This window comes from Artibeus jamaicensis, unplaced genomic scaffold (assembly GCF_021234435.1).
Source record: "Artibeus jamaicensis isolate MK-2021 breed Jamaican fruit bat unplaced genomic scaffold, CSHL_Jam_final contig_1998, whole genome shotgun sequence".
Lineage (NCBI taxonomy): Eukaryota > Metazoa > Chordata > Mammalia > Chiroptera > Phyllostomidae > Artibeus > Artibeus jamaicensis.
The window spans coordinates 17,787,042-17,811,355 of record NW_026521407.1 but is presented as its reverse complement, the minus strand read 5'-3'; the positions used below and the strand labels follow the sequence as shown (position 1 = coordinate 17,811,355).

The following is a 24,314-nucleotide window of genomic DNA, read 5'->3' as shown; positions in this document are numbered from 1 at the left end:
GCCCGGAGAACATCGGGGCAGACTGAGAAGCTGGCTCGTTTGCGTGTGCACGTCCACGCAGGAGCTCCGAGGACACAGAGTGGAAGTCCGACCTCGGGTACCGGGCGCTTTGAAGGAGGGTGTTCGGAACGGTGGCTGCTGAGCTCAAGGCTGAGCACATTTGCCTTCTTAGGTTATGGTCAGCACTGCCTCCCCCACTCCCAGCTCTGCTGAGGTGTTACTGACATTTAACGTATGTAAGTTTAAGGTGTATACAGCGATGATTAGATACATGTATACATTGCAACGTGATTACCACAGTAAGGTTAGTTAATACCTCCACCCCCTTGCATAATTGTGACTCTGTGTTTGTGTTGATAACATTGAAGATCTACTCTTAATGAATTGCCAGTCTGTAACGCAGTATTGCTAATTATTGTCACCACGCTGTGCCTTAGATCTTCAGATCTTATTCATCTTATAGCTGGGAGCTTGTTTTATCATCACTAGTGTTAATTACAGAGTTCCCTGTGTTCGCGTTGCATCTTAGGATTGGGGCTCCAGCTCTCTTCATTTTAATTGTACTTGAAACAGCTGGACAGTCATTGTATCTTGCATGGTTCTCAGCTTCCGGGCAAAGAGGAAACTGGTGATAAGAACAGGCGATTTTTCTGTTTCTCATGGACCCCCCTCTGCTTCGCCATGGGTAGACGTGGGTTTGAATCGTGGCTCGACTACTTACTGATCCGGATTTGTTGAAAAAGTGGCCCATGACCTATTACTGTCTCAGAGCTGAAGATCAGAATAATAAAACCTCCCTTGGTAAGGGCTCCAAGAGGCGTAACTTGCTTTGCACAAATTGTCAAGTGGTTACTGTTTTGCAACAGTCCAGCTTCCCCTTCTAGCAGACGGCAGAGACCTGTCGATACTATTTTTAATCCATTTCGGCAGACTCTGACAGAAGCATCTGCTTGTATTAGGTTTGCACGCAAATCTGCAGCCTCCTGGTCCTCTTCTACCTGAAACGTGTGCTCTAAACCAGCGCCTTATGGGAACAAACAATCAGTGCGGTTGCCAAAATGTTTGAATCATTTGGGTAGTGTCTTCAACTTTTTAAGTGAAAATATTCTACTAAACTTAGAATACAACTACATTTTTGGGGGCGGGCAGGCTTCTGAGCACACGGCAGCCCTCGTCTATTTCATGTTTATTGAACATCTATCTACTCTGCACTAGATACTATGGGAGGGAAGATACATTGGACTGTCCTGCTCACCGGAAGATACACTGGTACCTAGTTGGTGGTTTGTTTATCAAACAAAGAGTCACACAGAGAGAGATATAATTACCATAGTGACAAATGCCACAAAGAGGAAGTCAGGGTGTGAGTGAGTTGAAAACAAGAGAAGTACCTGAGCTCTACCTTTCGGAGATAATTCTCTTCAACTCCCAGCCACAGGGAAAGGATTTCCTGTGAAAAGCAATGACATAGAAGCAATGTAATGAAACCAAGTAAAACCCTGCATAGGTTAGAGAGACGAGTATGCGGCATTCTAGATTGGACCCTCCCGGCCCGTACGCCCTTGTCCATGGGCTCTGGGCCCGTAGTTATTTTGCTACCTGGCTAAGGAAAATAGCGTCCTCCTTGGTCTTTTGACTCTGTTCCAAGTAAAGACCTGGCTGTGTTCAGCAGCAGGGAGATGAGCAGCCAGGAGCTAAGGTGATCAACCTCGTGTATAGGAGTCAGCACCCAGCAGCCCCTGGGCACAACCAAACCTAGGAGCACTGAGGCTGGAGTCCCCAGCTGAGCTGCAGGGAGCAGTGAAGTGTCACTGCGGGAGCATGTCAGATCGTGGAAGATGCTAGTAAGAGACAGGTCTGGACGGTTTCCAGGAGCTTCTAAGAACCCAGACGTGCAGTCCCTTGGGGAGCCACCCCTTCTCTGCCACAGCCAAAACAGTCCAGCAAAGGGCCACCCTGCAACCCGTCCCGGGCGTGAACTCGCTCCGGCAGCTTCACTGAGAGCGTGGGGCCCCAGTTGATCTTCACGTTATTGCTCAGTTCTGGGGCTCAGCATTCAGTGGGTGCTGGTCCGGAGTCTTTCAGTCATGCGCTTTTTCTTTGGCAATGTGACTCTTTTGCCCCACGAGTGGCGCTGGTCAGGGTGTCCTGAAGCCCTGGGGGATGCGTCTCACCACTCGCTGGCTTCTCTCTTGTGAGACAAGATGCAAACTCTCAAGCTCCACGCTGGTTCCCCATCTTTATACCCCATTCCATCGTGGCTGGAACTGTAGGCACGGCGGTAGACGGGGGCCAGTCCCAAACTTAGCCTTTCACTCACCTTGGCTTTGGGGAGAGCAGGGTAAAGTTATAGGGCTGAATCCCAGCCCTCCCTTCACCGGATCTCGTGGTTCATCGTGTTCTCCCACAGTTGTGTAGAAGAGGGTGGAGATGGTAGTGAGGGGAAATTGTATATTGTAAGTAGGAAAAGATGGGCATTTTTCTCAGGGGGGATGCATTTTTATTTTTCAGAGCAGTCTTTGAACTCGAATGATTTAATGACGTCTGTTTAATGGTACTGGCTTCTTTGTTTTACAGAAACAAACAATCACTGCTGTCAAAAAAGAGGTAACTAAGTCTCCAGTTCTAGGGAGGTGGGATTTTAAACCCTCTAACAAATTATGTGTACTTTGGCTTTACACTCTGCACTCAGTAATGAAGTGAAAGCCGAGTGTAAACTTCGAGGGACTGTTCACACACTGATGAACAGTGGAGCCTGGCGTGGTGTCTTCACCAGGGCCGAACGGGGCTGTTGCCAAGACCCCAGCTGTGGCCCTGGGAAGGCACAGCTCTGTGGGACGGGCGAGCACAGACTGTGGTGTCTGCATCCCTTCCCTGGCCCTTGCTCCCGCGGTGACGACAGGGCTGTTCAGAGCCTGCCTGAGGTGGCAATTACCTACTTTGGCAGATCTTGTATCCAGGGCCCAAGACAGAGCCCTGGTGACTGTTGGCTATTGAGGTTGGGTCTGCTTGGCTACAGATCAGTCCCCATGTCTTGGTTTAATGCTCCGTAGAACTTTTTTTCCAGTTGGTGCCTTTTTTCAGACGAACACATGATGGGTTAGGGAGGCCCCTGATTGGGCGTGTGGGGTCACCCATTGACTGTGGGTACTGAGGTGTCTGCCTTGAGGAAATGGAATGGAGTGCTGTGACGGACAGATGGCTTCTAGTTCTAGAGGTCACAGGAAATGTCAGCATTAGCGACACTCCGGGGTGGGGAAGTGGGGCATCTTCTAACGACTGTGTCTCTTCCAGATCATGTATTACCAGCAGGCCTTACTGAGGTCCACGGTGAAGTCTTCAGTGTCCCTCGGAGGGTACGTTCCTCACTCACTGGTGTGGACAGCAGAGAGACAAGAAGAGAGCTTGTGCTTTAAGGCAAACTAAAGACCCTAATGACCTCTGAGGGACACAGCGGCCTCGTAGGGGTTCAGTTACCAGTTTTTCACTCAGTGCAAGTCTCCACGTCTCATCTCGGATGAGGCAAAGTCAGGGGTGGGCGGGGTTCTGGGCAGGCCTGTCACCTGTCTTGGAACCCACTGCTGTGTGGGTGGGAGGTGGGGAGAGTTCACGGACTGGACCCTACAGGGACCCCTGAGAGCCAGCGTTCCCATCATCACCCATTCAAATTAATTAGGGATATATGGGTTATGTTACAGGGTCAATGACTATTTTAATATCTGTGATTTGATTTAAAATCCAATCAGGATAAACTGGCCATATGGGTTTGGTTCATTGAATGTTCAGGCCATTTTGACCCAGTCTCCCGAGGACGTTATCTGAGAGACACTACAGTGTTCAGGGTCACGATACAAGGCCGAGAGCCTGCATTTTTGATGAAATAGGCACAGAGAAATCAGGAAGGGGCTGGGCTGGGAGACAGCATTTCATTTCACAAGCACCGCGGGGACAGACTTCTGTCCAGTGCCCGCCAATCTGAGTGCCCCTGGAGCGGTTTCCCCGAGAAGACGGTGGTCAGCAGGTGACCACATGTGCAGGAGCAGGAGGGCGGGCTGGTCCAGCCTCTGGGGGCTGCGGCCCCAGGCAGCCGCTTTCCACTTGCCTTTCAGGATCGTCAAGTACAGCGAGCAGTTCTCGTCCAACGATGCCCTCATGTCCGGCTGCCTCCCCAGCAACCCCTGGGTCACAGACGACACCCAGTTCTGGGACTTAAATGCCAAGTTGTACGTATCTGATACATCGGCTTTTAAAAAATAGCTTTTGGAGTTATTCCCAAGTCAATTTTTTTTTATTATATTCATAGAGCCCTGCCACAGTCGCCACAAGCAGGTCCTGCCCGCCGTCGGGGTGGCTAGCTCCTAGTATCGGGCCCAGGGGCTTGTCTGGGGATGCATCTTCCCGGCAAGTGGTCGCCTGCATTGTACAGCTGTGCAGGAATGAGGGTGGGGGAGGACTGGGTGGCACTCTGGGCTGCTGGCCTCCTGGAGGTCAGCAGGGAGCGAAAGCCCCTCGCCCTGTCCAGGCCACGGCCCAGCACAGCCCGGGTGTCCAGTGCTTTTATGAACTGTCGTCCCCGCAGGGTGGAAATCCCAACCAAGATGCGAGTGGAGCGGTGGGCCATCAACTTCAGTGAACTGATCCGGGACCCCAAGGGCCGGCAGAGCTTCCAGTACTTCCTCAAGAAAGAATTCAGTGGTGGGTCTTTGATTTTTCTCAAAAAAGAAGAACTTACTTTTAGACAAGAGGTTTTACTTCTGGGGTGCCTCAGGGGGGCACCAAAGGGGGCCTCACAATTGAGGGGGAAATTTCATTCGCTCACATTGATGTCACTCACCTTCCGAAGCACCCCATCCCCTCCGGCGCCCCCACTTCCTCTCTCCGATCCTGGGGTCCGCACCCTCCTGTGGCCACTGCCGCTGATGCAGCCCCTCAGGAAAACCAGACCAGAAGGGGGGCCGAACAGCGGGCTCCCTCTTTTAGTTCCACAGCCTGACCTTCTTCAGCTCGGAGCGTCTCTGCCCTGGCTGCACATTCGACTCACCTGGGGATATTTTAAAACGTGCTTGCCTGGGTCCCATCCCCAGAAGTTTGTTTTTAATTCATTTGGGGTGGGATTTCCCAAGGTTTGAAAACTCCTCAGGTGATTCTAATTCGTGGCCATAATTAAGAACCGCCCTCCGGGTCTGCTTCCGTCTGGGCCCTTGGAGGGTGCGATTTTACTGGAATGGGTGGGGCCACATTTTAGATAGACGCCCCCCTCTGGCAGGGCTCTTGCATGGCGGACACTTGCAACTCCCTAAATATACAACACTGAGAAATATCTGGGGAAACCAAAAGCCAGACCAGGACCAACTACATTAGGCTGAGCGTTCCATCGGCTTCCATACTTACATTGAGCCATTTACTTTATGGGGTTTGAATGAACCAAGGCCCCAGCACTCAGCTGCCTATTCCCTGAGACCCATTTGCCTGTGTGCAGTTGTTCCTGAATCTAACCCCACAGGACATGCCATTAACTGGCGTGACCTCCTGATGCAACACATTACAATATGGTGTGGATTTTTGATGATCCTTCTAAGTACGCCTAATTGCCGTGATATAACAAAACCCAGTCACAGGTGGATGGGGAAGGGGAGTGCTTTCTGCCGGGACCAAAGCTACTAGCGAATGAGTGGATAGGGTGCCATCTAGTGGCAAAGTCACAAACCACACTCTGAGTTGATCCCACCCAGGCATCACTTAGTAACAAAATCTGTGGAGAAAGTCCCCCTGCGTTATTGAAACAGTACACTTGGTGATCTTCTCACGACACTCCTGAGGCTTCAGGTATGAGCAGGGAAGGTGAATCATCAGTTTGCTCATTTAGTTAAAGACATTTTAAAATTGAGATATAATTTTTTAAAGGTTGCCAGTTTAAAAAAATTTTTAAATTTATTATTTATCTTTAGAAGGGAAGGAGAGAGGGAGAGAAATATCAGTGTATGGTTGCTTCTCATGCATCCCCTCCTGGGTATTGGCCTGCAACCCAGGCATGTGCCCTGATGGGGAATCGAACTGTGATCCTTTAGTTTGTAGGCCCGTGCTCAATCCACTGAGCTACACCAGCCAGGGCTAAAATTGAGATATAATTTATATACCATAACTTCACATACAAAATAATTCATATGCCATAATCCACATACCCTTTAAAAGTGTACAATTCAGTGGTTTTAGTTGATTCACAAAGTGGTATAACCATTACCACTACGTAATTCTAGAACACTTTCACCAGCTCCGAGAGAAACCCTTTACCCATTAAAGGTCATTTTCTTTTTTTTTTTTTTAGAGGTCATTTTCTATACTTCTCTCTTCCTCTGTCCCCCACTCCCTCCCTACCCCCAGCCCTAGGCAACTGCTAATCTACTTTTTATTTTAGTAGATTTGCCTATTTTGGACATTTCACATAAATGGAATCATAAGACACCTGTTCTTTTGTCTTCTCTTACTTGGCAGAGCGTTTTCCTGGCTCATCTGTGCTGTAGCATATAAAACAGTGCCTCATTCCTTTTCATGACAGAGTGATATTTCATTGCGTGGACAGGACACATTTTCTTTGCCCACTCAGCAGCTGGTGGTCATTTGGGCTGTTTCAACTTTTGGGCTATTGTGAATAATGCTGCTATCGACATTCATGTACACCTTTTTGCATGCTCATTTAATTTTTTGTTGCGGTAAAGTATTCATAACATACAGTTTAGCATTTTAACCATGTTAAGTGCACAGTTCTGTGGCATTCAGTACGCTCACACTGTTGGGCAGCCATCCCCAGCAACTGTCCTGAGAACCTTTCATCATCCCCCTGAACCTCTGTCCCCATAAACACTAAGTCCTCATTCCCTCCCGCCAGCTCCCAGCAGCCACTACTCTACCTTCTGTGTGTATGAATCGGTATTTCTCAGTGCCTCATATAAATGGAGTTCACACGGTACTTGTGCTTTTGAGTTGGCTTATTTCATTTAGCATAGTGTCATCCAGGTTCATCCAAGTTGTACTTTGTGCCAGAATTTTGTTCCCTTTTAAGGCTGGATAACATTCCGCTGTGTGCATACACCACGTTTTGTTTATCCATGCCTCCACGGTTGGACATTTGGTGTGCTCCCACCTTTTGGCTAGGGTGAATAATCGCTCACTGAATTTCAGCCTTAAGCAGTGAACCGCCTTTTGCCATGGGCAGGGTGGTCCCCATTGCACCTGGTGGGAGATGAATTGCACGCCCCCGTTTACTCATGCCTGTGGTCTCAAGGACAACCTCATGTTTGGGCTGAAGAGGATGCTTCTCTATAGACTTCTGGGAAGACGTCAGTCAGCTTCGAACTGTGCAACCTTTTCGATCTAAAACACCTGGGGACTTTCAAAAACTACTGTGGAAGGAGAGGAGGGATCTTCTCTTGTCCACTTCCCCACACAGCCATTCTGTGATTCACACATGCACACAAAGCACGCCCCTGCACATACACACACACCCACGTGCACAAATGCACCCACCTCTGGCTCCGGTGACTGACCCTCTGTGAAGTCCCCTGGTGCAGCCAGGCCTTCCCCGTCCTGAGATCCAGTGTCTCGGCATCGCTGCTTGAGCAGCCTCTCTGTTAGGACCTTGAGCTGCAATATGCTCTGTGAGGGGCTCTCAAGGACGGGGTCTCTATGCACAGAGGAGGCAGAGGTCATGCGCAGTCACTGAACACAAGCGAAGGAAATGGGGTCCTTCATGGAGAAAACCTATCTATCGCATAGCGATGCTTGTTTACAAGCCCAGGCACATGCGAACCTGTTCCAGCATGCCTGCTACAGCTGACTTCTGGGACAAAGAAGAGCACGGCAGCCTCTGGGGGCTGACGCGCACCCTTGGGGAAAAAAGCAGCAATCACAGTAGATGCGCAGAGCCACAGACATGGCTGTGCCCACGTGTTTCATCCCACGGAGCACGTGCACAGGAGTCCCCAGGGGAACCTCGCCCTCCCGGGCTCCGGGAGTAAGTGTGGCCGCCCGCAGCTCTGGCTGGCCCCTCAGCGTGCCGTGGCTTGCTTTGTAGAAGGAGATGTTTGCCACGCCGGGGAACTGACTCTATCCCAGCTAACCCATTTCTTTTCTTTTCCTTTCTCTTTTCTTCTCCCCACTTGTTTCCTGCCTGGCTTTCATCCGTGTGGACCCCCTCCGCCCTGGGCAGGGGAGAATCTGGGGTTCTGGGAAGCCTGTGAGGATCTGAAGTATGGAGATCAGTCCAAGGTCAAGGAGAAAGCCGAGGAGATTTACAAGTGAGGATTAGCCCCTTTGGTGGAGGCCCCCCACCCGCCCCCACACCTGCCATGCTATAAATAGCTCACTGCTGCTGCTGTGGAAGGTCCCCCTGATCCTGCGGGAATGTGCTCAGGAGTTAAAAAAGCAGCTGCCCTGAATTACAATGCCTGGTCTTTGACTAAAACCCCTTAGGTCTCTTGAGAGGTAGAGGGGTGTGTGTGTGTGTGTGTGTGTGTGTGTGTGTGTGTGTGGCAGAGACAGAGGAGAGAGAATGGGTGAGGTGGGAAAACCTATTCCTCCTCTGCACATCTCAGGGAAGTGAGGCCCGGGGGGGAAAGGAGGCCCCCCCTAGTGTCCAGGACGGCGGGCCCAGCACAGGGTACAAATGCGGGCTCCACCCTTACCTTGCAGTCACTGGCTCTAGCCCTTCCTCGCTCCGTGGAGCAGTAAGTCTGTCCCTCTGCGGGCCTGCCTCTCCTCCAAATTTCCCCACCAGTTATGCAAGGGCCTAGAGTGTCCATTCAGAAGGGCCAGTCCTGCTTCTGCCCGTGCAGAGGGGAGGGGCAGTGAGGGGAGCCGAGGTGCACGGTCGCTGAGGTCTGTACCCTCCCTCCTGCCTCGCTGTGGCCACGTCCCAGCTGGCCCTCTCTGCACTGGCTGTAGTGGGCACCAGTTGTGGGCTCTGTGGGCCAAGTGCATTCAGCTCACTCAGCCGTGGTTTCCAAAGCCCAGCCACCACGTGGGCTGGAACCGGTGGTCTGCAGCCACCCACGGTGGGCCAGGGCGGGGCCTCGCTTCTGAGCACTTCCACCTTCGGGCCCCTGGTCCCCTTCCTTCAGAAGGACTCAGAATGGACCATCCCAGTTTTCCCAGAGGCACAACGACATTGAAGAGACAGCCTGAGGTCTCAGACTCCGAGGCTCCTGTTCTCTCAAATCTTTTCCCACCTCCTCCCTCAGGGGGGAGGTCTGTGCCCTGAGAGAGGTGAGGGTGCAGGGCGGTTGCCCGTCCAGGAAGGTCCCGTGACACTGTTCCTCAGGACAGTGGTGTCCACCACCTCGCACCCAGCGGCCCACGCACAACTCCTAATTCCCCAAACCCGCTGCCAGGACAGCTGCTGCCTCCGCCTTTGCATCAGCTTCCTTCCTCCCCTGGGCCCCCCCCCTTAGATAGTCTTAGTCCGAGTCCCAAAGTCCCGTGCAGCGTAGGAGCGTGGCGTAATACCCACTCAAGTCTTCTAACCCTCAGCTAGTCCCTGCGGAAACCCCGGGGAGGTCCCGAAATGCCAGGTGGAGCTGCAGGGCTCGGGCAGTGTGGCCAGTTGGGTTCCCACCGGCACCATTGGCAAGGAGGCCCGGTCATCAGACCCCCAGTGTGGGCGTCGTGGGCAGCCTCCCAGTTCAGCCCCCTGAGGTCCGTCTCCAAATGTGTCCAGGCGGGTCCAGGGGAGAGCAGTGGCCCTGGAGCTCCTGTGCGGAGGGTCCTCAGCCCAGACCCTGGTGAAGAACAGGGCAGAGGCCTTCCTTTGGAGGTCAGGCTCCTCCATCCGTGTTTGCTGTCTCCTGGACTGCGGGGACATCGGTTAAGCAGGCATTTCCCCACTTCTGGCTGTCTTCTTCTGAGAAATGCTGCTTGACAACCCTGTCCCTAAAAGGGGCGGCTTTCATCAGGGAGACCTGAGTCACGCCAGCCCCTGCCTCTCCAGCAGCCGAGCACTGTTTAGCACCCGGCCAGGTTTAGCTGCTCTTCCTAACACTTCCCTCCTCGCCCCAGGCTGTTCCTGGCCCCGGGGGCGCGGCGGTGGATCAACATAGACGGCAAAACCATGGACATCACGGTCAAGGGGCTGAGGCACCCCCACCGCTACGTGCTGGACGCTGCGCAAACCCACATTTACATGCTCATGAAGAAGGTAGATGCGGGGGGAGGCCTGTGCTGATGATCCTCTGGGGCAGGAAGCCCTTCCCTTCTCGGGGACCTGGAAAATTCTGCAGATGTGGGGGACAGGGGGATGATGTGGCTGCGGCTGCGGCTGCGCTGATGTAGGCACGCAGGATGGCCAGCTCTCTCTTCCATCTATCCCCGGGGCTGGAACCTGCCTGAGCCCCCGGCTTGCTGGCTGGGGAGGCCCGCCGGTGGGTGCTGTGTGGGTTGCACCTCTCACTCTGCTGTAGCGTCACAGGCGGTGATGACACCGGTAATGACAGTGTAGCTCTAAGGACTCTTACTTACTGAGGGCTTATGAGCTGCAGTCGCTGGGCCCAGCACGGACTTGAGTCAAAGACAACCCATGAGGTGGGAACTGCTTCTCCAGACTCTGAGGTTTGCTCGGGGTCTCCCCAGGGGTGTCTGCCTGAGCCCAGAGGCTGAGTCCTTCATCTCCACTGCAGAATGGTGGCAGCTCTGGTGGCCCTGGCCCCGAGCACATGTAACCCATTTGGGAGGTCAGTGTGTGGTTACTGAACAGCTCTGGAAGAATCCAGACAGCCCCTAATAAAAATTAAATGATTAATGTCTATTAATAACCCAGATTATTAATAAAAAGTGAAAATGGTGGGAATTTTTGGAACATTGTTTGGACAAAAAAGGGAACCTGAGAGAAAATGAATCACTTAACTTTTTTAACTTTCCTTGAGATGAAAGTTCCATGGTATCTATCACTGTTTTATTTTTTTAATTTTTAAAAATTATGTAAAAAATTTTACATTTCAGTGACAGTTTACATTCAATAGCAGTTTGAATTAGTTTCAGGTGTACGGCGTGGGGGTTAGACCATCATACACTTTACAAAGTGCCCCCCCACTTCCAGTTCCCACCTGCCACCGTACATAGTGATCACATATTATTTCAATCGCCCTTTTAAAACGGTAGAAGTTGGGGCTCAGCCTTGGCTTTGGAGAAGTTGCCTAGTGCGGTGGCTACTGGGTGTCACACCCAATGAGACTTTCTTTGGCAGCTGCAACTTCTCACACGGCAGTTACCCCTCTGAGGGCCAAGTGTCTCCAGAGACTTTGTTCACTGGTGCAGGTCTGCGTGGATGGCATTTTTACTAGTTTCCCTTTTTATAGTTCTTTTGCCTAGTTTTTTCAGTGTATTGTATTATAAAGGAATAGTTTTACTTTGCTTTGAAAATATGTAACAATTTGAATTTTCACCCGGCCAGAGTAGCCATGTATGCCTCCTCAGTGGGTTTTTCTGCTTGTTTACCTTTACAGGAAGACTGACTGCAGAATTTCTTTAATACTGGTCTTCCTTAATGTATTTGAAAATACATTTTGACTCTTAAAAATGTGGGTTTTGTACAACCTTGTAGGCAGACAGCCACGGGGTTCAGCCACGAGCCAGAACCAAACAGAATCATGGGTAGCTTAGTAATGACGTACGCGGGAGGTGGGCAAAGGGAGGTTTACAGTGGTGGGAACGTGAAATGGTTCGCAGAGCAATTGTCATCATCGTGACCCGCATGTCTTTCCCATGCGGACCACCGTAAACCTACTTCTGCCCGCCCCTGCGTACGTATTGGACTCCATGTCACTAGAGGGTATTTCCCACCATAATAAACTCAACACAACCGGATGGTCCCCCAAACCCTATGCCCAGACTCTCTCCTAGGTCTCATAGTGTTTATGGCTGCCCTCCGTCCTTAGAACAGTCCTCCTTCCGTAAATAAAAAAGTTCCCAGTCCCCAGTTGTTGCTGTGGGCTCTGACCCCTGCGCGTTGCGACAAGAGCAGTTTTGAGTGTGCTTGGAAGTAGTGAGCGTTCACGAGGCCACTGCTCGCCACCTGGCCAGGGTCCCAGGATGTATCCACGCAGGAAGAGTCTGAGCCTGGGTCTTGGTTTGATTGTCTCTTGCCTTCATAGTCCAGTTCAGGGCAGAAAGGGAGGTTAGCAGGCTTTCAGCAGGCTCCATGCTCATGGCTGCTCATTGTCCTTGGAGGAAGGTATTGGGCGGGACAGGTGGCTGCAGGTGTTCTCTTGTCTCATGCTCGATTCATGGAAGAACCCCCAATGTGGATTTTAGGTGGGGGGGGCCTAGATTTCAATGATCTAACCTGAAGAGCAGTGGGATCACCTGGAGGCTTGTTCAGACCCAGGTCGTCCTGCTCCCGGAGTTTCTGGCTCAGTAGGTCTGGGCAGATCGGAGGATGTGCATTTCTAGCGTGTTGCCGGGTGACACTGGTGCTGCTGGTCTGGGGACCACACTTGAGATCCGATGCTTTGGAGTCGCACCGAAATGCCTTTCACACAGAGGGGCAAATTGTTTTAACCTTCACCTAATTGCAGAGGGAAGGCTCGAAAGTGGCAAGTGTGTTTGTTTCATTCGACACTTCCCTCTCATAATCAGTTTTTCTCTTGCTCCCACCAGGATTCTTATGCGAGGTACTTGAAATCTCCAATCTATAAGGAAATGCTGGCCAAAGCTATCGAACCCCAGGGAACCACCAAGAGAAGGCAAGTGGAAGGGGCTGTAACGGCTGGTTGCCTGATGCGTTGTTTGCAGAGAAGTAGGGGTCTCTTGCTGCCCAGTGGCTGTGGTTGAAATATTCGTCTGAAGAAAATACTGGGGACTGGGATGTATTTCTCAGGGTACATTTGCCGCATTGGCTTCATGATGCCCCGAAGTCACCCTAGCAAGATTTCCTCAGTCGTTACTGCCAGTAAGTTTTGTTTCCCTCGTTCTGGTTGGAAAGAGCATTTAAAAAATGTATTTTATTTATTTATTTTTAGAGAGAGGAGAAGGGAGGGAGAAAGAGAGGGAGAGAAACATCAATGTGTGGTTGCCTCTCACACTCTCCCCACTGGAGACCTGGCCTGCAACCCAGGCACCGTGCCCTGACTGGGAATAGAACCAGCGACCCTTCATTTTGCAGGCTGGTGCTCAATCCACTGAGCCACACCAGCCAGACTTGTAGAGTCTTCACAGACTCATAATTACACTTACCACAATTTTTTAATTAAAAATTTTTAATTTTTTGCAACTCACCATTTTTTTAATTGCTACACTTCTCCACCTCCAGACTGATATATGGGGATTGATTTAGCCACATCCTTGTACCCTTGCAATGTCCCAAGACCTTATAGAGAATAACAGCTTGTACTCCAAGAAAAATGGTAGATTACTGAGGGGAAACGAACAGTGACATCCTAAGAATTCTTGGTGACTCCTTTCAGTACCTGTTCATTAGCTCCTTCCTTCTCATCTGCCTCATTAGAGATGCAGATGATATCACCTGGCAGAGCGCCCGGGCAAAGGGTGGAATAAGGTTTTGAGGGGGCAGTTCAAACTCCTTTTTTGGGAAAAAGAAACTTCTGTCACTGTGATTTTCAACCTTTTCCATCTCATGGCACATATAAACTACTAAAATTCTATGGCACACACATAATATATTTTTTTGCTGATCTGACAAAAAAGTTGATACAATTTTGATTGATTTACAAATAATAACAATAGTAATCACCGACACTTTTTGCTCTAAAGTGACTTTTGGAAAAGTCAGGTGCCTATACTTGTATATAAGGATTTCTGGCCCTGGCTGATGTGGTTTAGTGGATTGAGTGCTGGCCTGAGAACCAAAAGGTTGCTAGTTTGATTCCCAGTCAGGGAACATGCCTGGGTTGTGGGCCAGGTCCCCAGTAGGGGGCATGCGAGAGGCAACCACACATTAATGTTTCCTTCTCTTTCTTTCTCCCTTCCCCTCTTTAAAAAAAAACAAACAAAAACAAATAAAACCTTAAAAAAAAGGATTTCTGATACCAAGAATTAACCAATCAAACACAACTTTATTATGTGACATGACCAATAAGATGCAACTTTATTCTATAACCTATATATTCATGGTTCAAAACAGGGCATTCACCCTGGACAGCTATCATTGTGTTGGATGTTATCATTTTTAAAAAATTTCACACCCCAAAGGAAAAGAGGTCAGTGCCCCTGATGAAACAGTCAGGCGTTGCATGTTTTAAAAATTCTTTCGGCACATGGGTTGAAAATCTCTGCTCTATGGGGACTGAAGACTCCAAAGAGTGACCAAAGGACAGTTTGCACAAAGACCTGGGACTTTGGCGGAGGTTTTTCTAGCGCCAACACGAGTCCAGTCCCCGTGTCGTTAGTAAATGTTCCCGTTCGAGGCTCAGCCCACGCTGGGCTCTTATCCAGTACCTCCAGTGGATTCAAAAGTGGGGGTGGGTGGTTGGCCCAGAGCCTTTATCAAAGGAGCTTTTTATAAAAAAAAAAAAAAACCCAACTTGGTTTCATTCTTGAGGATAATGGCACTGTTATGAAAAGGAGAGAAAGGGGGTCTTTGTGGTGCTATTCTTCTAGGTTTACCTGGGAAGGAAGGGAGGTCAGGGTCCCTGGGGATTTGAAAGCATCTCCTTTAAGCCACAAGAAAGGGCCGTAATCGCCCCACAAGTTCTGCCTGAAAGTGGTGGGGAAGGCAGGAGAGTCCCGCTCACACTGCTCGCTGCAGATGTATTGTGAGCTGAGGCAGACCTGAGGAATCAGCTGGATCTTCTCTCAGGTGCCCCGGGGCACTCTGAGGGCTGCGGTGGCCTTAGACCACAGGTGTGGCCTTGGACCACAAGGGCGGCGCTAGGCGTTAGTGTTGGGGTGTGGCATTGCTGCCACGGCCACTGCCACCACACTTGGGAATGCATGTGGGGACGCTTTTGTGACTCGTGAGGCTGGGTTTGTAATCGTGTGGGGACAGGGGTGAGTATGAGTTTGTTCTGTGACTCGCGAGTGTAAGACAATGTATGAAACTTAATGTTTTCAGAGCTAGTGAAACCGAGCTCCGGGCCTTCTCTTGCAGGGCCGGTGGGAGACAAGCATCAGGCACGGGTTGCTCTCAGGGAGCCCCCCTCCTCCCCAGGGCGGATGAGGAGCTCCGTGGGCTTTTGTGCTGCAGAGGCATGGGGAGGTCCTAGGGTTTAAGTCCACCATGGCTGCTACAATGCTCGTTTTCCAAGCCTCTGGGTTGTTTACCTGCTCACTCTCTCCTGTATCAGTCAGACACCGAAACTTTGTCCTGGCTTCCAAGGCCATGGTCAAGAGAGTTTGGTCCCAGGAGTCCATGTTTAACTTCTGTAGAAGGTCCTGACTCATTCGGTGCATGTGCCCAGAGCCAGCAGCTCCCCAGCCCTCTTTTGGCCCCTCTCCCTTTCTCTGCCCATTGACATCAGGCCTCTTAAACAGCCCGGCTCTCTCCCTCCTTCCCAGAACCTTGGCTTTGGAAAACAAACAAATGCTCGGACTCTTCCTTAAGGCAGGAACCCTTGGGCTCCCAGTACCCAAGCCCCGCCTTTCTCCTTCTTTCAGGAAGAGCCCATGGGAAGTTGAGACAACACATTAATTTCTAAAGGTTGTAGGTGTATCCAATCATCACCATCCCAGCAGTCTCCGTTGTGCCTTGCCTAAAGTCTGGTGGCAGTTGAGACTCTCTCTGGTCCCATGCTCCAGGGGCAAAGAAAAGAACTAAGGTGGGACCCACCTCTGACAGCCCCACTTGAGGTTCCCCGGGAGAATGAGGGGACAGGTCCAGATTCTGGCCTCCCAGCCCTGCCTCCAGAACAGGTGGTGTGGGGTCACTGCTGGGCAAGCCTGCGGCTTTCTGCTGACCGCCAATCCTGTCCCTCCTTCCAGCTCCAGCCTCCCATTTATGCGGCGTCACCTGCGTTCCAGCCCGAGCCCTGTCATCCTGAGGCAGCTGGAGGAGGAAGCCAAGGCTCGAGAGGCAGCCAACACGGTGGACATCACCCAGGTCATGAGCAAGCTGGACCGTAGGAGCCAACTCAAAAGGGAGCTGCCTCCTAAATAAGTCTACAGTTCCTGGGGGTGGCAAGGGCGTGCCCTTGGGAGAGGCACACAAAGGCAGGGGTGGAGCCTAGAAGAGTCATTCCCCATCAGTGGGGGGGGCCCTGGGGTAGACAGGTTCATGCCAGCTCCCTCCGACCTCCTTCATGGTGAGCTTTTTGATACCACAGCAACTCGTGGTTCTCTCACTCCAACAGCCCAGGGGCAGGACCGGCAGTGGTGGGGGCAGAGCACCCGACTCAGCTGCTGTGTGACCACCCATCTTCTGGTAGGGGGTTCTTGCAGTGAGCACCATAGAGAAAACAGGCTGATTTGTGTTCTACCACTTGCTTTGGAAAAGTAAAGAGAAGGCCTTCTGCGCCCCCCTCCACTCCCACGCATAGTTCTTTCAGGCACATTTGTTTCAAATAGCTCAGTGAAGCGCCCCCTTCCACCCTCATCTGTCCAGTTTAGACTTGGCTTCTGAGGCAGCTGCAGATCCTGCCAAGGGACGAGTCTCAGGGCTTCCCTATAGATGTGCGTCCCTGGACGCCTCCAGAGCAGTCAAGGTGAAATGGCCTTCAGAGGAGCATCTTTTTGGAGAAAGAACGAAGGGGCCAATGTTTTTGTTCATGGGAGGAAGGATGGTAGATATCTGTGCCATTTTCAAGAGGGGTCAAGATCAAAGATAATACTCTCTCAGGTATCTAGGGAAGCCTAGATGTTAGTGCTTCTCTCCTCTATAGCTGTAGACTAGGCCAGCCCTGTGGTCGGGGTGGAGTGGAGGGCAGTTCAGACTCTAACCCTGGGAGGCCGACAGGGTTATCTGTGAAAGCAGGCTTGCCCCACACACCTGGGTAAGAAGGCAAAGGAGATAGAACAGGTCACTGAGCACCTTGCACCGCAAGAAGACTCACTCATTGAGCCTGTTGACTGAGTGCCTACCATGTGCCAGGCATTGGAGAATAAAATAGACACAGTCCCTATCTCACGGAGCTGTGCCATGGTGGTGGCCTCGGCGGGGATGAGTGGAATGCTTCTTCTCTGCTTCACACGTCTCATCCTTCAGCACTAGCCTAGGCCTGAGGCTGCCTGTGGGGATGGCAAGGGACTGAGTGGAAACACATAAGGTTTTTGAGGGGTAGGCTAGGAACTGGCACACGGTCTCTCCCCCCTCATTTGGTTGGCCAGAGCAAGAACCAGAGCCCACTTAGAATCAAGGAGCGGGAAAATAGACTCTATTTCTTTAGTGAGAAAATGTCAAAGTCTCATGGCAGAAGGCAAGGAGACAGGGAGGCAGAGAGAATTGGGGCCGTGATAGCAATCAACAACGCAAACCCATAGATGGCAAAACTCATACAAGGCGTACTAAGGAAATGGATGTGACATTGTGTTAGCAAGATGACGGGTTGTGCAGGTTACGGAGGCCTCTCCCGGGCGGTGACAGATGAGCAGCTGATGGAAAGAGCTGGCTATACAATGAATGTGGGCTAGGCAGGGAGACCTTTCCAGGCTGGGGGGCTTCGAGGACAAAGGCCCAGCGGTGGGAAACAGCCTAGAGTGAACGGGAACACTGCGGGGGCAGAGCCTGGTGGGGGGTGGGGGCAGAAAGGGAACAAGATGAGGTGAGAGAGCTGGGCAGGGCCCGGTCATCAAGGACTTTTTAGGCTGTTGTGAGGAGTGTATGGCTCTTGGTTTCATATAAGCAAAATGAGTTTCCTTCATGGGACCAACTTTGCTCATTTGCTTTTGGGGACAGTGAGGGAAGGGTGAGCGAGAAGGGACTGGAGGGGTGAGTGCTCACTGCATGCTGAACCCGAATGCAGCCCTCTCCCCACCCGCCTGCTCCCAGGGAGTCAGAGTTCAGGTGGCCACGAGGTCTCCCTCGACTTCTCACTCAGTTTCTGGACCGAAAACGAATTGCATCTCTTTGTGCCGTCTGCTCTGCCTTTCATTAAAAAGCCTGTGACTGTGTCCTCATGTCAACATTCCTGCTCCATTTCATGCTCCTTCTCTCACTTCTGTCGGCTCCCCTGCATAATAAAGCATCAGCACAGCACAAAACAAAGCAAAACCGAGCTCTCCTCCACTGTGTCTCTGGTGTGTCCCATTTCTTTGCCATGTGCCTTGCATTTCATTGCTTTGCTGCTTCACACCAACAACGGTGGGTATGGCATCATCTGGAAGGGCTGGGTCTCCAAGTGCAAGCCCCAGACCCCTCTAAGAATGGCCAAGGTCATGGGGGCTGGGGTGCAAAAGCCATCCTGCTTAGAGTATCCAGGGCCAGTTGGGCTAATGGCTATTTGCTCAGAAGGGAGGACCTCCTCAGGCCAGGTAAGTGAAGCAGGACAATGGCCACCTTCCTTACCTGTACTGTCATTCATCCTGGGAAAGAGAAGGATGGGGGGGGTGAAGGGGATGGGAAAGAGGGCAAAGAATCGGGGGAGTGGGGGTATGTGGAGTGGCTCATAGCTGTATGATCTTGGTTACACTGCACTGTCACCATGAGCCTCAGTTGTTTTTTTAATCTGTGAAGTGGGGATTGTCATGAGGGTTTGTCACAAATTCTATATAAGTAGGGTGGGGTGTTCTCGTCACTTAGTTCAGGGAAGAGCAGTTGGAGGAGTCTTTATCTCTCATAACAAAGCTTATTTCATAGCTCTGCTGCTTTGGCCCACTCCCCAGGACCCCAAGTCCTGCCCAGACCCACAGGCAATGGGATGGCAATATGGATCAGTAGAAAAAGCAAGGGCGGTGGGGTTACACAGAACGGGGATTGTGGGGGCAACTTTGCCCACAAAGTACCCCTGTCCGCCACGGATGAAAGTAAACACTACCAAGACATGATCTGCTTGGGGAGGAAAGGTGGCCGATCCCTCAAAGGGGAAGGGCCAAGAGCCCTCTGCTCAATGGGCTTTTATTGGGCTCATTTGCACAAGAATACAGGTAAGGATCAAACAATAGATAGCATTCAAAGAACTATGAGGGCTTATTCTCAGTCAGGGTCTAAAGAGCCATAAAACTTTGAGGAACCAACTTCTTGCTTGGACCCTTATTTAAATGAGAGCATTCTAAACAAAGCAGGTTTCACAGGATTTTTATATATTCTTTCTTATGCTTGATTTACCTCCATACCTGCCCTTTCCAGCACAGGGCTGCACCGCCTTCCCCATTATAGGTCTTTAGGCTTAAGTGGATTAGAGCCAGGCAGTGCTTCTCCCCGACAGAAATGGGGACTTAGGGGATATCACAATAGCCGGGGGAGACGAGGGTCCATCGCTCCCTCTTTGGCGCAGCCCCCAACCCCCACCAGTCCTTCCACGAAGGCCTCCCAAGTGATCGTGTCTGGACTAGGTTGCCCCTCTCTGAGGGGTCGTACCCACCGTGGACATCGACCATGCTTTAGAGGCAGGGGAGGAAGCAGAAGTATCGCTTGCTGCCAGAGACAAGCTTTGTCTCCTGTGGCCTGCATTCTGGAGGTCATTCACTTAGCCATGGGAGGCAGTTACAATTCCTGAGACCAGGCAGGGCAGTTCCCAACAGGGGATCAAATTCTCATTCAGTCATGAGATTAGTTATCTACTGCCACCTAACAAATTTGCAGAAACAGCTGTGGGCCACTTCCCAGCCCATGGTTGGCCGGGGGAGACTTGGGGCTGCACTCAGGGCCTCCCACTGAGCTGTTGCAGGGCCCTGTTCTTCTTGGGAAGAACCTGCTTCCAAGTCCATTCACACTGTTGGTAGGACTCAGTTTCTCGCTGTAGGATAGAAGGCTCCAGTTTTTTACTGGCTGTCGGTAGGGGGCTGCTGTCAGCTTCTACAAGCTGCCCAAACTCCTTGCCACATGGACCCCTCCACCTGAGAGCCAGGAGTGGAGAGATTTTCCCTCGTTGAATTCCTGTCATGTCTCAGGCCTGTCTTTTATCCCTGGCCTCTAGACTCAGCTCTGAAGGGCCCAGGTGCTGAGGTGAGGCTCACCCTGATGCTCCTTCCCTAAATTCACCTGTCACGTAGTCTGGCCATGGGGGTGCCTACCAATAGCATTCACTGTGTACACACACACGAAGGTTGGGGGCAGGGTTCCTGGGGCCACCTTGGAATTTCACTGTACACACCACACTGGCTGATGGGCTTTGTGAATCTGGGGAGGGTGATGAACTCCGTTGGTCCTCAATATTCTCTTCTCTAAAATGAGGCATCTACAGATTTGTAGTGTGCCTACTACACAGCAGATGCTTAATGCCTTATAGGGCCCTCTTTTGACCTAACAGTTGTCCCCCAGCCCTTATTGAGGGTGCAGCTCCTCCCCCCACCCACTGTTGTTCTTTGCAGACTGTCCTGTGTGGAAACTGTGTCCCCACTGAAGGGAGGCATTGGAAGCATAGCTCAAAGCTCCTCAATCTTACTGGGCATAATGACGCCCTTGGGTGTCAATTAGAAGATGCTTTGCTTGAATCACATGCCCTGAGAGTCTCCATCAGTGGGTCTCGGGTGGGGCTAGGATGTGCCTTTGTAGCTGGCCCCTGGGGTGATTCTGATGAGACACCCAGCTAGCGGTCCCATGCTGAAACTAAGGAGTCAGCCAGCCTGGTTCAAAGCCTGTCCCGCCATTTCCAGCAGCGTGTCCCAGGGGTTTGGTTTCTCGAGTGTGTTGGCTTCCTCATCTGTGAGATGGGCACAATAATAGTTAGCTCCCTCCCTGAGTGGCTCTGGGAAGTAAATGCAATAATCCACATAAAGTGCTCAACCCAGAACCTCACAGTTCTTCTTGGGAAGAACCTGCTTCCCAAGAAGCAGGTAAGTTCTCACTGCTTATTAACAATAACAACCATTCAGCTTAGTGTAACAACCCAATGGCCCCAGATCTGGTCTGTTGACCTGTGGGTATCTGAGCAACCAAGCAGAATCAGTGGCTTCTGTTTCACCGAGGAATCTTGTTTGACCTTGAACTTCAGGAGGCAGTTGGGAGAGAATGCAGACCCCACCCCCACCCCACAGCAAAGCACACTGTGGCCTCCTGGGTTTCTTTCCCTCCAAAAGCTGTTCTTGGATGCGCCTGCCCTTTCTTCTCCAGGCTGGGACTGGCACACTCCAGTGACCTGGAAACTAGGCCACAGGCTGAAGAAGCAGGCAGCTACCTCTTGGGGCCCACGGTGCCTGGGTCCCAGTGGGGCAGGCACGTCCCTCTAGGCAGGACCTTGGGGTGGCTGTGGTGTGTTCTTCACTGAAATCATTGCCAGTTTTCTCTTGGAGGCAGTGTTGGTCCAACTGTCCCAGGGGGTCCCCTCTCCCCACCAGGTCCAGCATGTCCTTAGGCCTGTTCACTCTGGGCTTTGGTGTGGCACTTGGCCACAAGAGGCCTTCAGGGCAGGACCAGTGAGCTCCAGCCAGTGGGCCTGTGCACTCTGGGCAGGGAAGAGAGGTGACAGCAGAGAACCTCCCCGAAAACTCCAATTTTCACTTTCCCACTCAGCCCGAGCTCTCTTGGGCTTCTTGGGCTCCTCCAGCTGCAAACGTGCCTGACCCAGCCCTCCTGCCCCAGAGCTCTGGGACCCAGGGGCCATGGTGGCCCAGGGAGGCTGAGACGCTCCTCCTCCTCCTCCGATGAGTAACCTCATTGCCCCATATTTCTGCTTCCTTCTCCTGGCTAGTCCAGGTTCCACATCCAGTCTTTCTTCCCAGTCGCCCCGCTCTGCTCACGGGAGGCACTGGGAAGAGCTGGGTCTGGCCAGCCCCCAGTTCTGGTCGGTGTGGACACAGGTGTGGGTTCAGGTCAAGGTGGGTGGTCTCAGGCATGGAAGAGTCAGCCAGGCACGAGCTGGGGCTTCTTCTGCCATCTCTGGCACCCTATCAAAAATTCTCTAAATGCCTCCAGTCCTGAGGAACCAAGAACAGAGAAGGGATGAGGGCACGAGGCAGGCACTAGACATTGCTCACCTGGGTCTGGGATTGGGGGGTGATTGGGAATTCAGCCTGGCCACACCCCAGCTTCTCAGGCTGGAGGAAGGCCAGCCTATGCCCTGGGATGCAAGTGCTGAAGTCTGGGGACCATGGCCAGGGCTTGGGGACAGACAGGCTCTTTGACAGGAGACCTCTGCGTGGCTGTGCCATTGTCACAGGTAGCTTTGGGCACCCTTTCTGACTTCTGAGAGGATAGCCATGCCCTGTGCTTTAGGTACTGCAGGGGCCAAGTCAGCAGAGGGTGGCCCCGGGCCCATTGACTGGTCAGCCACCCATCTCACTCTGAGCTCTCTCTCTCTTCCCTGCAGCCAGGCCAGCACACAGCTCCCAGCCCCCACCTGGCTGTGTACACGGGGACCTGCGTGCCCCCCTCTCCTTCCAGCCCCTTCTCCCCCTCCTGCCGCTCCCCTAGGAAGCCCTTCCCCTCGCCAGGCCGTTTCATCCGGAGACCCAGCAACACCATCTGCCCCTCACCCATTAGGGTGGGCTTGGAGAGCTCCTTGGGCTCTGAGCAGAAGGGGGAGGCCTGCGGATCTAGTGCCCGCCAAGGACCCTCTACTGCTGATACCGGCGAGTCCTCTGCCGACTGCCCTGGGCCTCAGCTGCTGCCCACGGCCCCTGCCAAGGCCCGCATGGCTCTGTCCTTCAGCAGTTTTCTGAGACGAGGCTGTCTAGCCTCTCCGATCTTTGCCAGGCTCTCGCCCAAGTGCCCCGCTGTGTCCCATGGGAAAGTGCAGCCCCTCGGGGATGTGGGTCAGCAGCTGCCACGGCTCAAATCCAGGAGGGTGACAAAGTAAGAACCAGAGGGAAGTGCACTGTGCATGCGTGCACATATGTCCATGGGCACGTCCACACGTATATGTGCACATGTGTCCATGGACAAGCACCCTTATGTGCTCATGTGTCTGTGGGTGCATGCATACACATACGCGTGGACACACATTTGTGCATGTGTGTGCATGTATGTCTGTGGGCATGTTCACGTGTATGTGTGCATGTGTATCTGTGGACATACACATGCATGCTCGTGTGCTCACTTGCGGACATATGCATGTATGTGTATATGCACTCATGTTTGTGCATGCCTGTGTACATGTGCCCTTATGTCTGTGGGTGTGCATGTCTATTAATTCTCCCCACTTGGCATTCCCCCTGCACCCCCACACTTGGTTTCCTCTTGCGTCTGAAGCTTTTTCCAGATCAAAATGGATGTGCGTGTGGAGAATGGAACCTGCCTGATGGACTCAGAGGACTCGGGGACAGGAGAATCGGGTGACCGGGCCATCCGGAAGGAGGTCATCTGCCCCTGGGAGAGCCTGGCTTAGGGGAAAGCTGGCTGAGCCGGGACCCTTGCACCAGGCAGGTGCTCCTGGAAGACTCTGCTGGTTTGGGCCACAGGACAGGCTCTCAAACCGAAGTGCATTAAGATCATACTTGGGGGCCGAGAGCCAAGATGGGGGAGATTTGGAGGAAGAATGCTTCGTTTCGTCTGGATTCTTGGGGGCCAACTCCCTCCCTGCCCCCTGACCTTCTCTTCTTTGGGCAGAAGAAAAGCATGTGGATCAGATGACTTTACTTGCTGCCTTAAAACCGATAAAAGGATAACTTCTAAGAGTCTCTTGGATTGAAATATTAGTGCGCGTCTGGTTTTCTTAGTTATTTATGAGCTATTATTAATAAGTTAAACTCATGTCTTCTTTGTTTGGGTTTTTTTAGACAAAGAACTCGATTCCTGCCTACATTGGTTTGTGTGTGATGCTTTGTACAATAGTGCTCTCCAGAGGGACACCCCAGGGTGTGGCATCAGACAGGAAGCAGGCTGGGCAAAGGCACCCTCCTAGAATGCCAGGACTGTTGTTCAGACCCACCGAGCAGCAGATGCCAAGATGGGGTTAGGTGGGCAAGGGATTGTTGGGAAAACACCTGTGAAAAACAGTGGGGAGTAAGAGCTGGAGAGGGGCCAGGGTCCTCGGGCCATGGTGCTGGGCTGACCTCTGGGGAAGGGGGAGTGGGCAGGGAGAGGAGGTTCTGGCCTGGCTGTTGGGGTGTCCCTTAGCCAAAGTCACTGGTGGAGGGGACCTGTGTCTTGCAGTAATCGTTTTGCACGAGTACCCCTGCCGGGCAAGGTCACTGGCTGGGAGCACCTGTGGGAAGCATGGCCCTGGCACAGACATGCTGGTGGCCATGGGGCTAGTGGCCCTGCAGCAGGAGATCTGAGCACACACTGCCATGACTGCTGTCCCAACCCAGCAGGCACCTCTGCAGGTTTGCACCTTGGT

General features: G+C 52.1%; 1 protein-coding gene across 3 annotated transcripts in view; it reads left to right on the top strand.

The window, feature by feature from the left end:
• Positions 1–23,360, top strand: part of RGS9 (regulator of G protein signaling 9) — a 52,460-nt gene extending 29,100 nt beyond the window's left edge. For 2 of the 3 annotated variants that reach the window (XM_053657433.1, XM_053657430.1), the window contains exons 10-19: positions 2,578–2,607; positions 3,295–3,356; positions 4,110–4,223; positions 4,580–4,695; positions 8,207–8,294; positions 10,051–10,189; positions 12,646–12,731; positions 15,925–16,042; positions 22,344–22,828; positions 23,225–23,360. In XM_053657433.1, coding sequence (XP_053513408.1) covers positions 2,578–2,607; positions 3,295–3,356; positions 4,110–4,223; positions 4,580–4,695; positions 8,207–8,294; positions 10,051–10,189; positions 12,646–12,731; positions 15,925–16,042; positions 22,344–22,828; positions 23,225–23,360 — 1,374 coding nt within the window. Of the gene's footprint in view, positions 1–2,577; positions 2,608–3,294; positions 3,357–4,109; positions 4,224–4,579; positions 4,696–8,206; positions 8,295–10,050; positions 10,190–12,645; positions 12,732–15,924; positions 18,149–22,343; positions 22,829–23,224 lie in introns of those variants that run through there. The other variant, XM_053657434.1, reaches the window with a different exon arrangement.
• Positions 23,361–24,314: the final 954 nt, after the last annotated feature.